The 17,628-nt window shown below is 44.1% G+C and overlaps 1 protein-coding gene across 1 annotated transcript; it reads left to right on the top strand.

Annotated features, from left to right (window-relative positions):
- Positions 1–3,402: 3,402 nt before the first annotated feature.
- LOC127469255 (cytochrome c oxidase assembly protein COX20, mitochondrial) lies at positions 3,403–7,008 on the top strand. Its single transcript, XM_051783368.1, has 4 exons — positions 3,403–3,645; positions 5,462–5,576; positions 5,719–5,782; positions 6,249–7,008. Exons 1-4 carry the CDS (start codon positions 3,613–3,615, stop codon positions 6,388–6,390), a joined length of 354 nt encoding a protein of 117 aa, XP_051639328.1. The 5' UTR covers positions 3,403–3,612; the 3' UTR covers positions 6,391–7,008.
- The last annotated feature ends 10,620 nt before the right edge of the window (positions 7,009–17,628 follow it).

Genomic DNA, 17,628 nt, shown 5'->3' on the forward strand with positions numbered 1-17,628 from the left:
CCCCCACAATAAGCAGGGTCATCTTCAACTAGATCAGGCTGCTCAGAGCCCCACCCAATCTGATGCTGAATGTTTCTAGGAATGGGGCATTTACCAACTCTCTGAGCAACCTAGTAAATGTATTTCTTAGGACAGGCTGTCACAGCTTTTGCATGTGCTTGCTTTTCCACAAGGCTACATAAACAGCTTATGGTATAGGAATAACTTACATGACCAAGAGGTGCTAAAGGTAGGAAATTCCACATTTGTGTGATGGCTTCCTCCTCCTTGGGAGTGTAGCCCAAAATTGTTTCAGAAGTGACAAGATACATACCTACTAGTATGTAGATTCAGACACCTCGATAAAGTTCTCTGTGTGATGAAGGAAATAAGCACTGGCGAAGTCAGTGAGCCAGGTTTCTGTCAGCTGCTTCATGTCCTGTACACCGTGGTCTCTTTCGTGCTGCTGGACTGACAAGTGTTTTGCCTGGCCCAACCTTTAAACACAGGCATGAAGGGTGACAGAACAAAGACTACAGTCAAAGACCCATCCATACCATTCCCAAGCTGTCAATTTCAGGATGGACAGGCATACCGCTAAGGATGCTACACTTTATTGATCACTGCAAATAAAAATAAGAACTGCATGAATATAGGAAAAGTTCAAACTGCTGAGAGCAAGTGGCAATCAGCACCCTATGATTGATAGAAATAAGCATGTATAGGCAGGTTTTGCCAAGGGTATCCAGCTCCAAGAGGAGAAAGAAGAATATTTTTATATATCTATTGTGTCTTTTAGGTTCAGAAATCCAAGGCGACAATTCCAAATTTGCATATACAAGATGCCCAGCTTCCAGAAACAGCACAGGTCCCTGTTAGTGGAGGAAGCCATGCAGGGCTCTTGCTCAACCACTGTCCCTGTAGGCACACTGGCAGGTACAATGCTGGGCTATGCCTTTGCTGGACCAGGTGTACCGAAGTCTTAAGCCAAGGCTGGTGCAGCCCTTGCAGCAAGTCATGTTGGCAAGGCAGCAGCCATATCCAGCAGCTCTCACATTCCCTGTGCTATCATCCTCTAAATGCAACATGCCCCCACAGCCTCATCCTGCTTTATCAACTTACAGACTAAAACCTGCATTTCAGCTAGCTAGAACTATCTATCCGCACTTTTATTTGAATCCAGGATGTGAAAAGAACATCCTGCTTCCAGAGCCTCCAGTGGACATCAGGGTAAAAGCAGCAGAAGTATGAGGCCCGCACTTCAAGACCCCTGCCCTCTTCATGTGCCAGAGGACACCACCCCCTGCCCTCTGCACACGCAGACATCTCAGGCCCCTAGGGACACAAGGGAATGATGGCTGCACGCTTCAGGCTATCCCAAAATGTCCTATCAGTGGTCCCTCTGCTCTTAAGCTAAGGAGGCTCCAGCTCCAGCATCTTCACTGACCCCAAGCACTGACAAGCAGCCCTCTGTGTACTTCTAACTCCACAAAGGGTAATAGTTATTAATTTTAGAGCGGCTTCTGAATCAGGTGAAGCAGAACTGTGAGGTGCAGCAGTAAAGCAGAGTAATGACTGAATACCAAAAAGAGAGGGAGAAAATTGAATATGTTTATTGGCAATGGATATTTTAGTGTAATTTGTGTGATTTGAATGCTTGGAAAAGGGATACATAATATACAGGGAAAGTCACACACTTCCTAGCTTATTCTTGACTATCAGTCAGAAGATGCTCTATTTGTGTTCTCTGCTCTCCAGCACCTTAATGCTAAAACCGATTTCCTCTTTCAAAGAAAAAAAACATCCTTCCAGCCTTTTCCTTCAAAATATGAACTGCTGCAGGCCAGGCCACCTCATCAGCAGTAAAAGCAGTGTCTGTTTCTCACCACTGTGGCCTTGTTAATATCAGACATACTAACACGTTCTTACGATTCTTTGTTATATTCCTCAGTGTTTGTCACTGCTTAATTTTTAAACCAACTAAGATAAAACCAGACAGTACACACTTTTCCAATGAGAGATTATGCCAATAATTTGTTTTTCACATATTACAGCAAATGTCCTGTGTTTGCAGCACTACATACATAATATACATTAGCTTTAAACAGGCCAAGCTACTCACAATTCAAGTGACTCCTACTGATCTTTTTAAAATGGATAGTAAATATATTGAATCAGTGTGTTTCGTGAATTCAGAGCACTGCCTGCAAGATCTACAAAGATGACAAAACAGTGCTAGATTGGGACTGTTGGGAAGGATTGAGACTTGTTTCTAATCTATCTGGGATTTAAAATAGCTCATGTAAATGTACAGTAGCACTTTTCAGCTACTGATACATGAAAATTGATTATGTGTGAAAGTACATTGTTTCCAAAATCCTGCAAACATGTAAGTAATGAGATAAAATTCAAATTGACATAAATTTCAGTGTGTGAAAAAGACTGTTTTATTTAGCATAGGATTAAAAAAACCCCAAATACATAATAATATTTAACAAGGTCTGAAGACATCTCATGCCTCCCAGGTCAAGACACACTATTTTTTAAATCAAAGAGCAATATTACACATCTCTCATCCTTGTGATACTTCATCGCTAAGATGGAAAAGATCTTAAATTGAACCTACCCTGTAATTCACTTCTTGGCAGGTAGAGACTTGTTTTCTTGCGGCAAAATGTATTTTTACAGTATCTTGCAGAACTGTAACTCTGTCCTAAGTCACTTGTTTCTATTTACCTCTTCACATCCTTACCGCAGATACAATTACATACCTACTAGGTAATTTCCACCATGTTCAAGTGATTTAACGCAGGTTTCACCCCTTCCGAACCCCCTGGGGCTTCGCTTGAAGTAGATGTACATGGCCTCACAGGAGGCCATTTTCCACAGCACTTCTCTTCAAACAATTCTTCCTCCACTTCCCGCTTCCCGCTGCCACCGAGGTACTTTTCTCCCAGCAGCACAAGCCATCGTCCCTTTCCAGCACTCTGAGTTGCGGAGACGGACAATCAACTCTCCCCCATCTGCCTTTGGGGGGTGTATCCCCGCATCCTTCAGGCTACCTACACCCCGTGAGGGATCCCATCACCTCCTTCTCCCACTAGGTGCTACCCACTGAGCGTGTTTACATCCCTCACCCCCTTGACTTCTCTTTTGGCTTTTAACAACGCGGCTCAGCCGGACTCCGGCAGGGCCTCTCTTCCAGCATTCATGGTACACCCGAGCACAGTCTCCCGTAGCCCCGGGTGCCCGCCGGCAGCCAAGAATCGGGAGCCAGGATCCAGACGCTGCCCACAGTCTACGCTCTCCCGCGCCCCACGGAGGCGCGCGCCTGGAGCGGGAGGGAGTGGGAAGGGAAGGGGAGGAGAGGGGCGGGATGAGCCCGGCGCTCCGCCTCCCGCCCGCGTGCCCGCGCGCGCGCGCGCCCCGCTCCGTGACCCATTTCGCCGAACAAAGGATTTTCGCTGGAATCTCTCTCGGCGCCGGGACCTAAAATGGCGCCGGCGCGGCCGCCCCCGCCCCTTCCGCGGGCGCCATAGAGACGGGGCGGGCGGAGCGGCCGCTCCTCGGCGCCGCTCTCCACGCGGGCGCGGCCCCGGCTCGCTGGTGCGGGCGGGAAGGCGCTGCCGCGTCATGGCGGGCGAGGGCGACTCTGAGCCGAGGAAGGTAATGGAGAGGGGGGGCGGAGAGGGGCGAGAAGGAGGAGGAGGAGGAGGAGAATGAGGAAGAGCTACGCGGGCACCCGTGTCTCCGCGGAAGTCCCGCGCTGGGGACATGGGAGGTTGTGGCAGAGGAGCCGCGACCCTCACACCCGCTGTTTTATCTCCGGAGGAAATAATTAGAGAACAATACACGGAAAACCGCGGCAGAACTGAGGCTCTGTAGGGCCGAGTGGGTGGGGCGAGGGGTTGTGTGTGTTTGTTTTCCCCCGGACCCCCCCGTGGGAGTTTCTCTCTGTGGGCGAAACGCCGTCGTGACACTGGAACCTCCTTAACGCCGGTGATTACGGTGGTTAGAGGCATAACAAACGATTTCCAGTTCGGCAACAGGTGAAATGCTATTTTAAAAGAGTGCATCATGCTGCACGGATGTAGCAGGGATACCTCCTTGGCCAACAACAGCAGAATATTCAGTGACTTCTTCCATGTGAGAGTACTTGAAATTGCTGCTTGGGAGATTCGACCAGCATAGACCACATCCTTTCTGCCTGGCGTGTACATAGGGATTATGTGGAAACAGCTGATAGTTTTCCATAGGGAACGTGGATAAAACTAACGATGGGGATTTCCATACTTCCTTACAAATCTAGCTGTTGTCAGATGCTTGTCATCCCTATTACCAGTTTTGTGATGACTTGTCTCAGAGATATCAGCCCTCCACGAACAGTTGATTGTAGTTCTCCATCTTTAAAATCCACTTTGACCAAGTAGAATACCTTTAAAAAAATAAACCAGTCATCTTTGATGAATTTAGATACAGTTGCACACATGGCACTTAATGCTCTAAGGATTTAAACACAACAGAACGAAGATGTATTCTTGCACTATCACTGACAAAAGAATGATAGCAGAAAGATGTGCTGATGTTACTGTGGTGCAGCCACCTTGACCCTGATTCATATCATCTTGAGGCTTCTTTTTTGTATGCAGTTTCTCACTCCTGCTTGTGGTGCCAGCCTGCATTTGCAAGGATGTTTGTCAGGTGGGAAATAGGAATTACATGCAGAAGCCAGAGTAGGCGTCTCTGAAATGAAAATCATACTTTTCAGTTCGCAGTTGACTTTGTGAATGCCACATGTAATTGCCATTTGAGTGAAATAAAAGGTCAGTTTATAGATAGGAGGCAGCATATGTAGTTGATTTTTTTTTTACCAGTAGGTTAATTAAGAAAATTACTTGTTATGTATAGAAGAATTTCTGTGCCCTGCCCCTGGCTGTACATACAGTTAGGTTAAAGTTTACTGGTTTATAAACGTTTTCATTCACTGTTCAGTACAAGGTTCTCTATTATATGCTCATTCTCTAGTAATTTCACTTTTTTTTAAAGCACATTTACCTTTTCATATACTAAAATTACATGGCATAACTAACTGTGTACTTGATTGTAACCTTATTTGTGTGTTGTGATGTAACAAAAATCCTGCATTCTTAAGGGTTTTCTCTCTTCCTTTTTTGGGGAATGTAAAGGGGGAAAATTAAGTAGTTATTTTATAATATTCAGTAAAAAGGATGGATCAACGGGTTTGTAGAAAATTATGTTGCGTAAGTTAGTAGTTCTTCCAAAACCATTCCTGATACAGCTGTGCTTGTTCACTTTTCCTCAGCTATAACTGTGCAAGCAGTAAATCCTCAACTGTATTTGGAAATACAGTCTATTTGGCTGCGAAAATAACAAGTCAGTTTTAGAATGGAGTTGGCATCATAGACTTCTACAAAAGTGATTTTTTTAAGTTTATGGTGTGTTTTTTTGTTGTGTCTTACAGTCCTTTAAACTCTTGGGATTTCTTGATGTTCAAAGTGTCCCATGTGCACGAGAATCTGTGCTCTATGGCTCCCTGGGGTCTTTAGTTGTGGGTCTTGGACATTTTTTAGCAACTAGTAAGTACTTATTCCTTCTGGTTATGTATTTATTTGCAAGAGAAAAAATTCCTATTTGCTGTTAAGTGTTATTACTAATGGGAAGTGATCCAAGGCTTTTTTTCCTCTAACTTTTTGGAGGATTTTTGTTGGTCTTTTTTAGGTAGAGTTAGAAGATCTTGTGACTTTGCAGTTGGTGGCTTTATTTCCACGATGTTAGGATACTGGTATGTAAAATGCTTCTTCAATTTTAACAGACATGTGTTGGCTGAACTGTCCTACATGATCCCCGTGTTTGTTTTCAGAAACAGTATTTCACACTGCTTTTGAAACTCCATTAAAAAACTTGCCTAGCAAAGCATCCTCTTCCTTCTCCCCAAGATATTTCTCTTTTTTAAAGGGAAACAGTTCAATGTGAGTGAATTTTTATGTTCATATATTTTTTAAAAACTTGCTATTACTTCTTGAATCCTAAGAGCTCAAGCCACCCAGTTATTTCCATTTTTCCTAATTCTTTCTTTTTTTCCTTTGCATACCCCATTCTTCTGTCCTAATTCCAAAGGCAGCATGCTGAATTTTACTAGCATTTTTATATGTGACTGCAACGTTTCAACTGGCTGAATAAGTCTGATTTGATACCGTGACTCATATAAGGCAGGGAATCATGTTTTCTTTTCATCCCCCTCCCTCTAGGTTTTACTGCAGGTACAATTTGGCTCAACAAAGGATCCGGCAAAGAATGCTTAAAGAAGGAATGAAAAACAGAATGTTATTTGAAGGCAGTTATCTTGATCCAGAAAAAAAACAAACTGGCAATGAAAGAAGCGATTCATAGGCTGCTGTGGAGGAGTTGTGGTCTAACACAGCTTTGGGAGAAGGTGATATAAAGATGTCAGTCTGCCTTGTAAACATGTGAGGTGTCTAAAGCTGCCAAATCATGGTTTTCCTGGCAAATCTGAGCAAGAAATTCATAGTGAATCTTTTAAGTCTGTACAAACCTTGCTTTGTTTCATGTATGTATGTATGTGTGTGACTGTGCACATAGTTAGGAATGACTTCCTGTGAAACATCTGGGAACTGATGTGTTCTGTTACTGAGAGGATTAAGGGCAGTGATTTGGGACTGCTTTTAACTTCCATTGTAAACAGAGTGGTTCATTTTAGCAAAGTTGTAATTACATCTCATTTAAATACAGGAAAATATTTTCATCAGCTGTTCAGTAAGTGTATCTTCAGTGCTACTGTTAACAGTGCTGTTAGTAAAACACAAGTATTTAAACAGTAGATGAAGGCTTTGCTTGTGCAAGATGGGTGAGATCAGCAGCCTTTGTAAGATTTCAGCTGCAGGATAACCAGATAACTTACATACACTGTGAAGTTGAAGGATTTCCATGTTTGTTCTGTCTGTATGAAACTAAGAATAAAATCTGAATAAAATTCAGAAGCAATCTAAATTATGTAAATAAGTAATTTTTTTACTTGAGTAAAAGTCTTGCTATTTAAGACAATCCCTACAGTTGTGGAATAATAATTTACATTATTTGTAAGTACCAGTGGTCAATAGTTTGTTCTTGTGGTTTTTTTTAAAGGCGTGTTCTGCTTAACTATTTCATTGTACATTTTATGGTTAAAAGGAATATGACTATAATTTCAAGGAAACCATCTTATTTGGAAATACAGTTTAGGTCTAATTGAATATTGTTAAAAAGATGAGTGATGACATCATGTTCCTTGCTTGCTTCTGTCTGCAGGATTGACACGCTGTATTTATTTTTTCATAAAATGATTTATAGCCTATGATGCTGTAAGAATTTTTTGGTCTAAAGGCATTCACTGAGCAAAAATAGTCCTTTCCCCCCATTCTGCACTTAATCTGAGAGAGTTTGTGATCTGTTGCTGACTCAGGTTGGTGGGGAAAGGTTTGAGACTCCAGATGTAAACAGCAGTATTGCTCTACTTATTTATTTGGAAAATATATGTGAGAGCACTAAGCAAACATGCTATTTACACTGAAAAAATTAAACTTTTACCCTCTGTGGATTGGCCTCATAGAAGAAGAAAACAAACCTGTATAAACTAATTCTTTGTTTCCCCCCTCTATTCCTCTTGTTTCTTCTGGAGGAAAAAATAAAGATACGTTTTATTGAGGACATTAATTCCAGTATTTTATATAAAAAGTGTTCAGAAGACTTCAGTTAGTGCAATGAAACACTTCCTGTCCTCACTGCAAAATCCGAACTCAGAAGTGAATTGGTAGCTAATTCAGGAAAGTGTTTCCCCTGGGTCTGTGCTGGGCAGGGGGCCAAAGGGGAGGGAGGCTCCTTCCCTTTGGAATGGGAGGTGTTGCTTCATAAAGCCCTTAGAGCAGCAGTGGGAAACTGAGCGAGCCATGAAGCAGGTCTTAGCAAGCTCCTGTTTTAATACATGGTTGAGTTCTCTCCTATCTGACATGAGAAAAGAAAGTGCAACCTAAGCAGGGGGTCTTTTGGCTGTGAGGTCATAGTTCAGCTTAGAGGAGTTTAGGCAACAAAAGCACCGGGATGAAAATTTGCTCTTTGGCAAAGAGCACTAGTAGAGAAAGAAGAGAATGGTGTTCTGTGCTGATGGGAGAGGAGGGAGCATGTGCATCATGGCATCCTTCAAAACACACAAGTACTGTGACTGATTAGGAGAAAAGAGAAGCATTATGATACTGTGTAAATCAAAAAATCTGGGGAAAACTGCAGCATTAAATCCTCTCTGGTGTTAATTGGTGTTGGTTTAAGTTACTGCATTTAAGGATATTAGCTCAATAGCAGCTTAACTACAGTATTAGCAATTCTGGCCAGTAACTGTGAAACGCTAGATGTCTTTGCACTGTGTAGATAACCAGTGTAATACTTCTGCTTCACTGTGCAGAATGTAAAATGAGCCTGCCAGATGTTGACAGAAAAATGGGGAAAGAGGCAATATGCAGAGGCAGCCTGGCCAACACGTTTGAGCTTCAGTATGTACTAAAACTTGAGGTGGAATTGAGCTAATTAAAAGTTGGGGCCTTTGCTGAATAGGAGAGGGTGGAGATATAAGGCAAGGAAGCTGTGAGCAGGACTCGGTGTGAAAGGAGGGGCCTGCAACAGCAGAGGGAAGAATGCTTATGGCTAAACACGCAGGGGAAAATGTCTCACAATAATTTCTGAAAGTGCTGGCTAGGCTGCTTCCCTGCCAGCTGTGGAAAGTGAATTGAAAGTGACTGATGGGTTACCACATTGAAAAGGTGAGGGATTGGATGAAACAAAAAAATCTCAAAGCTATTAGTTGTCATAAATTAGGATACATGGATAAGAAAATAAAAATTACAGCAACTTTATAGAAGTAATTTTAACATTTGAAAACAATTACATAACTGGTTTTTTAAAATTAGTGAGCTGTATCGCTGCTCATCCCTTAGTGCTAATTTCTGAACTCTGAGTTATTGGTGGAAATATATACTAAGCCTCTGTATTTTATTTTCAGACTTGATCTCTTAAGTGTTGCTGCTAATGACGTGATAGTTTTTGCTTTTTGGATGTTCAAAATATTCCTTAAGTTAAAACTTACCAGACAGTTACTAGAAAGGAAGAGAAATAGTGATTTTGAAGATGCTTGGTTTTCAGCCCTCTGAATGAGCCATAAGAAGGGAGAGAATGAAGTACAGCAACTTGAAACTGTAGAGCTGTTAAAATCCTGTTCCTTTTACTGACAGTTATGTCAGTCAGTCACTGCACAGTGACTGACAAGCACACTTAGTGTTTATCCCTGAAGTTAGTAAAATCCTTAAAGCAGCCTACAACACCAGCAAAATAAAGAAATGCGTTTATGGCCCCCATAGCTCCTCCACACCTTGTCTCTTCCCGTTCCTTGCAGTGGTGATACTCTTGGGAAAAGGTGTGTGCCAGCCTCCTCCGGCAGGAGCGCACACTCGGGACGCTTGCGCAAGGGCACCGTGTGTCCTCCAGGTCCTTCAGGAAGGAAAGTCCCTGTTGAGGCAACAGGGTGAAACGTGGCAATCCAAGGTTAACTGCCAACCCCACTGCCAGAGATGCACATGAGCAGATTGACTCTGCTCTTCAGTGCCTCTCACTGAAGCAAAGGTCTTGCCATCGACAGCTGCAACAGGCTCAAAACTCAGGAACTCTTTTGGAGGTGACAGCAGAGGCAATTACAGCTTGTTACATTCCAAACTCATAATTTACGTCTTTACTCAGGCAGTGATTTTGGGGAGGCATTGGCCCTCACTGCATTTTGCAGGCTTCCAGGCTATTCTGTGTGTGTCACACAGACCCAAGTCCTTGGGTGCTGCAAAGGAAAGGTCATCTCCTGTCACTGAGTCTGGCTTTTGGTAGGTTTTTTTTTTTAAGGCCTGGAGGAAGCACGTTTGTTGTTTCTGGTGTAAGCAACCCAGGTAACAATGAAGTACTGTGTGAATGCAGTTGTAATGAGCTCCCAAGCAAAAGATTTTCTCCAACTTAGTAGACTAATTCCCATACTTCTCTAATTCCTGTCCAGGCATTTAGATCAAGAGCTAAGTGGTTACCAGTGAAAGTTTTTGCTGTGTTCCATTTAAAGTTTGAAACAAATACGTTGTTCTTGCCTTGAAAAAGTGATCAAACCAAAAGCTTTACAGTATATTCAGATATCAGGAAGATGATCCTTTGATGGTTTTTTTTCCTAATTGAAGTACCAAGAATTTATTAAGTATCAGAAATGGAGCTGAGTTTTAATTAAGGGGACTCAAGGCCTTGGAATATATATCCTTCTTACACTTAAAATGAAAATATTACACTATAAGCAAGTATGGCTGCTAAACCTTCAAATGGAGGCGGGGCAGCAGGCTGATGGGGGGTAGAACTTTGGATGAGACAATTTGAGGGATACTCAGACCTTTGTTTATAGCTAACAGCACCCTGCCTAAGACTGTTCATAGGCTCCCACTTTTTCACACACTCTTTGTTTCTTCTCTGCTTAGGTTCATAGTTTGCCTGAGAGCCATCCAGCAGTGGGTCTGCCTGTTCCTGCAGGAATAGGTCATGGCATCCTTATGTCTGCTTGTTTTAAAGATTAAGAGCGGTTTGTTCTGAGCCTATTTTAATCCTTCCAGCTTCTGTCATCTATCATGAGCAAGGCTGCGTCAGAATCTTCAACTTTCCTGAACATGCCAGGAGCCCACTGGCAGTACCTAAAATGTACTGTGGGAGCGAACAATTACCACTGCAGGGATCCTTTTCTTTAGGCTGGCCACATCTCCAAAAATATCCAGCCTGTATATTGTGCTGATCTGTTTAACAGAACCGAAGGTTCCCCCTCTTCCTGCTCTGGAGAGAAGGAAACACATGCTTTGCTTGTTGTTTAAACTTGTTTATTTTGTCAAATGCTCTAAAATAGAGCAGGAGGTGCGCTCTTGGCCAATGTGAGTTTTCTCCCTGGAAAACAGATCCTCATCTCTTGCTGATGGCAAATGGCTTGTGATTAACTCTGGTGGTCACGGTGTGCATTTATCCATGACACACCTTGGCCTTCAGTCCTGCATATACATATGTGACAGGTCTTTGGAGTTCACTTATAAGCTTTACGACTCTGGCTTATATTCTGGCTTTCTGTCATCCAGGTCAAGGGTTTTTACCACCTTTACCTTTGCCAGGTGGCAAAAAACAGTGAGAAAAATCTTCTTCCACCACCTCATCACTGTGACACTGCACAGATGCTGTGGAAACAGGATGAGAGATCCACTCGGCCCATCTACCTGTTGCTCCTTGATCTGAACAAATTCACAGTCCGGGTGCCCACAATCCCCGCCAACAGAGCATTTAGGGTATGTTACTCATGTGATTAAAGGGAAGCTAACATCTCCTTCCCTGTCAGAAAACATTCAGGCTCTGGCTGAGATAGTAGGAATATTGCTGAAGATGAAAAGAAAATAACAGGTTTATTACTGGGCAGATACATTACCACAAATGGCTGTTGCAGGAATCCTTCACAGAGCAAGTACAGAGGAAGAAAGCCAGCCAACAGCCTGTTCCTCGAAATAGAGGGGATAGTACCCTGTTCAGGTCCCCCAAAGAAATCCGGAACTACCAGTGATTGTTACATGCTGGGCTTATAGTGCTTTCATCCAAGATATAAAGCTCTTGAGGGTTGCCCTGAGGCAGCACTGAGGAGGCCATGACAGAACTTGTTTGACTCGGTTTCTTAGCTCTGATAGTAGTATCCCAGTGCCATCTTCTTCAGTAACTGCCTACTAAGACTCCCAAATGAATGAAAAAAGCAAAAGCTCAGCCTTTTCTTCCTACACCTCACAAAGTCCCCTTGAACCACTAGAGGGGGTAGAAGGCTTCCTACCCCCACTAACAAGCACAATGGTACTCCCCTTCCCAAAAGCCAGTCACCATTTATTTCTACTCACCATTTTCTGTATCACCATTCATCCTTCTGCTAGGGACACCATGTCTCAGTCTGTACATCTCTTGTCACCCACACCTGCACTCTCAAGATCTTCTAAGAGATGTACATCAAGAGCATCTAAATGGGTCACAGAGTGGCCACCTACCAGATGGTCAGGAAGCCGCTCCCTCAGAGCAATGTTCTGTTCCAGCAGAGCGAAGGATGATATGACAGTGAACTGTCATAAATTTGGAGGAGTTCAGTTACTGATACATCAGCAACACTGTCCATCTACTGGTGGCCTCCAGAGGGATTCACACCAATTGGAACACTGAAGACACAGCCACCATTCAAGGAGGAGCCCATCCACTCTCTGCCTTCCTCCATCAGCCCTTCAGTTGCTTTCAGCAGTGTAATTTTCATTGGTTTGCTCTGGAACTAGAGGATACTTGTACTTGCTAGATAATACACCTTTCAAGGCAGTAAGCACCTATAAAGGCAAGATCACTCCTGAAAACTTCTCTTCATTGTCTGTACTAGGATCTGCTGAAAGAAACGGTTGGAGCATCTCGTTTCCCTTCCACGGGTGTTTCCATGAAGGAAAAAATAAAAAAGGACTGGCTGGCTAGCTGCCAGGCTGTGGAGGCACATAAATATCCCATGGCTGTGCCAACGCAGCTGCTGAAGCAGCAGCAGCAGCCCCCTCCCGTGAATGTCCAGGAGCCACTGGGGAGATGTTGATCTTCAGGAAGTGTCTCCCAGCCTCCACCACTGCCAAACAGACTGTGGAGTTTTCTCAGTGCTGAGCAGGGCTGGGCTCAGCATGCAGCCCTTCCGACTGGAACACTGGATCACAATGATTCCTTCCACCTCCTCCTTTCCTTTGGAGGAAGCAGCTCCTATCGCAGCCACATACGGGAACCAGCCAGTCATCTTGAGGGTCGGCAGCCGGTGTGGCACTTGGGGGCCCCTGCTCCACACAGGAGATACTTTTTGGAAAAAAAAGGGGCAGGCACATTCATGCAAAAGGTATGATTGAAGGAATGTCCTAGGCCTGGAATCCAAATGTGGTTTTTGATATTTAAGTGTTGTGTTCACTGATGCATAAGTACTGAAATTGTTCTTATTGCACTATTTTGGCTGCTTTCTCCGAGGTCTCCCAAAGTAAATGGGGAGAATACATGACACATTTAATTTGCACAAGTAATTTAAAACTAATGTTTCTTTTTGGTTGCTTGACTTACTGTTTATCTATTTAATAAGTTAGATTTTAAATATTGCTGTTATTATTATTGTTATAGTTATTTTTACATAGTAGCTGCTTGCATAATAGAGTGTCCACTAGATGCTGGGAAGCAGCAAGCTGAATAGCCACCCTGCTGAAAAGGATAGGACTTAGAGTGGATGCCAAGTTGAACGTGGGCCAGGGGAGTGTTCTCTCTGCAAATAAGTCAAGCTGCAGTCTGGGCTCCATCAGGAAGTACGTGGCCAACAAATCAAGGGACGTGCTTATCTGCCGGCATGTGACACTGAGAAGGCAATGTATCCAATATTGCTGTCCAGCTTTGGGCCTCTCACCTAACAAGGATGCTGAAAAACTATAGAGGCTACAGTGATGGGCTCCTGAGGTATGTCCAGGGAGCTCAACTGCCTACCCTCCGGAAAAACAGTGGAAGGAGTTGGATGTAGTCCGAGGAGGAGGCGGCTGTGAGGTGACCTAGTAACAGCCTAATATTATCTGCAGGACTTACAAAGATGGAGCCAAATGCCTCCTGATAGCTGCAGGTGACGTGGCAGGGGCAGCGGCCACAAACTCCAGCCTGGGAGCTCGAGGCCAGGCAGCAGGACAAACTGCTTTACTCCAAGGGCAGTGCACTGGGCTGCCCAGAGAGGTCATGCAGTTTCCACCCTTGCAGGTTTTCAAGCTTCATCTAGACAAAGCCATAGCTGACCTGAGCATAAGTGCCAGTCCTGCTGCAAGCAGGAGGATGGACTGCATGTCCAGAAACAAAATTTCTACAATGCTACAACCTACAGAGAGACAGAAAAAAACCCCAAAGCAGAAAGAACCCAGTTTGGTATAGAGGGCAACCTTGACTGAGACAGTAACATCCTGTTTTGCTTGTTCCCTTCGATGCAATGCTCCCAGGCTGGGCTGGAGGCCCCCAGGTGCTCCAACAGCAGCAGGGAGGATGCAGTGGAGAAGACATAGTATGCACAATGTGGGGGTGCCAGGCTTTGGGGTACATAGCTCTGCTGCTTGCAACCTGCACATGATGCTGCAGGTGGACGTGCCTCTGCTAGCTCAACTTTTCTGAACGTTGTTTCTCAGCATGATGTGAGCAAACCCCAAGTGTTATTTGTTTCAGAAAAAATTATTGCAGTAAATCCCTCCTTCTAGGCTTACTCATTTCTTCTCCCTCATCTCTTACTACTTTCTTACCACAAAGACAGAAGTTATTTTATAATACAAGGTTTATCTTACCTGCTTGCTCAACAGCCCCAAAGAGCTGAAAGTTCAGCAGAGCCCGAATATAGCTCTAGCTGTGTCTGAGTAGGTTACATGGAAACTACGAAGAGAGAATCAGACCTTTCATGCATCTCCCACCTTGTAAACAATCAGTGGTACTTTAGGCATGCATTTACACCCAGGGAGATCTTCAGTAGTATTCTGAGCCTTTTTATTTTGCAGCTGTCTTGGGCATCAGCACCACTTCAGAACTTGTGGTCTGTTAAGTGCCAGCACAGACCTCCCTAATCTAAGGCAGACAAGTATTTGTTAAAACCTGGGGGAAAACCTCCAGAGCACAGAGTGGCAGAGGAGTTAACATAGGCTAATGTGACATAAATGAAGGCCACACTCAGACCAGAGAACACATACTTGCATTTATATGCCACAGCAGTCACCAGAGGTGTCCTACTAAGCAGCCATCTGATCCTAGCAAAGGGGGAATTAACACTGAGAAAAACAAGTACCCTTTCAATCCTTGCATGCTAACCAGGCAGAAGATCCTCGCATCATTAGTGTAAGTTGGATCTGCCCTGCACTACCAAGTTGTAAAAATTTTTCGAGCATGAAAAAATTTGAGGGAAAAATTGGCTGAGTTGTCTTACCCATAGTTTTGACTTCAGTGACTTCTGGGACCAAAATTACTCTGCAGATCAAAGATTGTCAACCAAACCAGAAGAGGGAACAGAAAACTGTCTAAAGTAACACTTGTATATCAAGTCACCCGCACAAGTAATTGTAGTTCTAGGTTTTTTACACTTGCCTTTGTTTTTCTGCTTTTGATGTTGACAATGTATTAAGTATTTAGCATCTTTTTGAAGCCACAGTTGAGTTTTTTTAAGCTACAACATAGCAACCGATTCATCGCTGAATCTTCCTGCCACTCCCAGCACTGGCAGAAAGACAAACTAAGGCAAGAGTTGCATCCAGATTAATTGCTGGCCTAGTCCTGATTTCAGCCAGTTCCCTGTGAGGGCTGGCTCTGGAGAGGCCTGCTGCACTGGGGGAGATGGCTCATGCCTTGCAAAGGAGAAAAGCTGCACAAAACTAACCACTAATCTGCCACTGATAAGTATAGGTGTCCTCCTCCCCTCCACCTGCACGGGGCAGGGGGCTTTGCCTAGGATGAGAACTGTGCACGACTGAGAGGTGCTACTTTAAGTTCACCACCGTCAGTTTGTTAACACCTGACTTACAAAGCTGCTCCTGAGTTTCTGCTTTCCCCTCAGCAGCTTTTTCTGACATCCTGGAGCTTTCCTTGTCCTCCACAGCACTTTGGGCCGAACCATCTCCAGCAGTACTTGCTCCTCCCTTGGTAGTTCACAAATACAGTATATGCACACTTCTTCGCTTGGGAGAGCCCAGCCCCCGGCAGTTAAACATCTGCAGGAGTCTCAAAGTACTTCACCTCTCTCTCTAACTCAGTTTGATTTCTTGGGGTTTAGTCTGAGGTTGCCCTTTTAGAAAGCACTGGCCTAGCTTTTCAAAAGGTCATGAACAAGGAAACTTCATCACCTATTCCTAATTAAAAACATCACTCTAGTGTTGCAAGAAATTTAGAAAAATACCCAAACTAGTGGTTTACACCATAAATATTTTTTTTAAATGCAAGTGGCTTGGACTGTACATGGCATTGCCAGAACACTGGTTCATTCTGCTATCTGAAAAATTGGGCACAATGTCTAAAAATGTCTTCACTGATTAAGAGTTATCCTGCAGTAGGCACAGAAAGGAACTTGTGTACAGGCACCACTTACACTGAGCTCCTACACACGTGGCAGCACTGCCAAGTACTCCCTGTGAAGCACAGGAAGCAGTGCAGCACTGGAAGGGCCAGCTCACGACAGCAGAGCCGGGGTTTGGGGGTAGAGATCGCGTATGGCACCCCAGAACCAAAGCCTGGCCTGGGTGTCCCACAGCTAAGAGTGCATTTATAAAGTCCTTTGACCCAGGACAGAGCTCCTTGCCAAGACTGTTGCATGTCAGGGAAGCACCTCCCTGTACACAGTGCGTATCCTAGCGACTGTTACTAGCAGAGGCAGAAACATAACTGGAGTTTATGTTTTGTTGTTAAATGGGCGCTTCCTCCCAGGATACCCAGCACAGACCCGCCTTCAGTCTGCAGCCAGACGTGCGTGGCCCCCTCACGGGATGCAGGGCAGCTACAACCTGTTCTAGGATGAGAGATGTCGGCAGATTCAGCAGGCAGGGCTGCAGTGAGAGAACCACCAGCAGCAGTGCTCCTGCTGCCAGGAGCTGCACAGGCATCCTAAGCCATGCTTCTACTGCCAGAGCCAGGCCCAAGGTTCTCCAGGTTTGTACTCCATTAGGAAAAAAACCATCTCGGTTAGAAAAAAGCAAACCCAGTTTGCCCTCCAATATGAAAAACACCCAAAAACACAAACCCCAAACCCAGCTGTATGTCAGTGTCTGCGCAGCTGCTGCCAGCAGCACAGCTGCTGTAATCCAGGTACTTTTCTGCATGTAAACAAGCCCTTCTAAGCTGCAAGAAATCACTCGATATGACAGATGGCTCATCCCTCTTGTTTTGGCAACGTTTGGCTGTGCCTTCCTCACCTTTCTGTAGCCATCAGCCAAGTTTGATATTGTCCTTTTTAAATGCAAACCACAATTTTTTAAATATTTCTGATTTTTTAGGTAATGGCTTTTCTGTAAAAGCAATTTTCACATGGCAAAACAAATCCCTTTGCTATGAATAATCACAGCTATACTGATGAAGTCTCTCTGGGCAGACCCAGGCTGAACACACAGCCTCACACAAGTGCTGGTCTCCACTCTACTATGACAAACCACGAGCAGGACGTGCTTGGGACTTTTCTGTGTGCCCTCTCTGAACTACACATGCCCCAGTGGTGCATGTCCTAAAGCTTTTCTGAATTCTGTTCCTGAGAAGATGAGCAGTACAGCCAGTGCTGAAGTTACCAAAACAGCTTCTGTCATACAGGAGCATTTTTAACGGAAACAAGAAAGTCCTCTTTTGAGACACTTCATGTGTGGCAAAGACTTGAACACAAAACATCCCAGACTTTTGAATTGAAATACAAGCTTTACAACCACATAGTAAGTGTAGGCTCTTATATTTAAGACTATATCATTTTATAGAGTACCAAAATAAGCAAAGGATCAGCACTCCATACAAAGTGTTAGT

The sequence above is a fragment of the Manacus candei genome, unplaced genomic scaffold, assembly GCF_025592945.1.
Source record: "Manacus candei isolate 608988 ecotype Guabito, Panama unplaced genomic scaffold, ASM2559294v1 h1tg000017l, whole genome shotgun sequence".
In the NCBI taxonomy this organism is placed as follows: Eukaryota; Metazoa; Chordata; class Aves; order Passeriformes; family Pipridae; genus Manacus; species Manacus candei.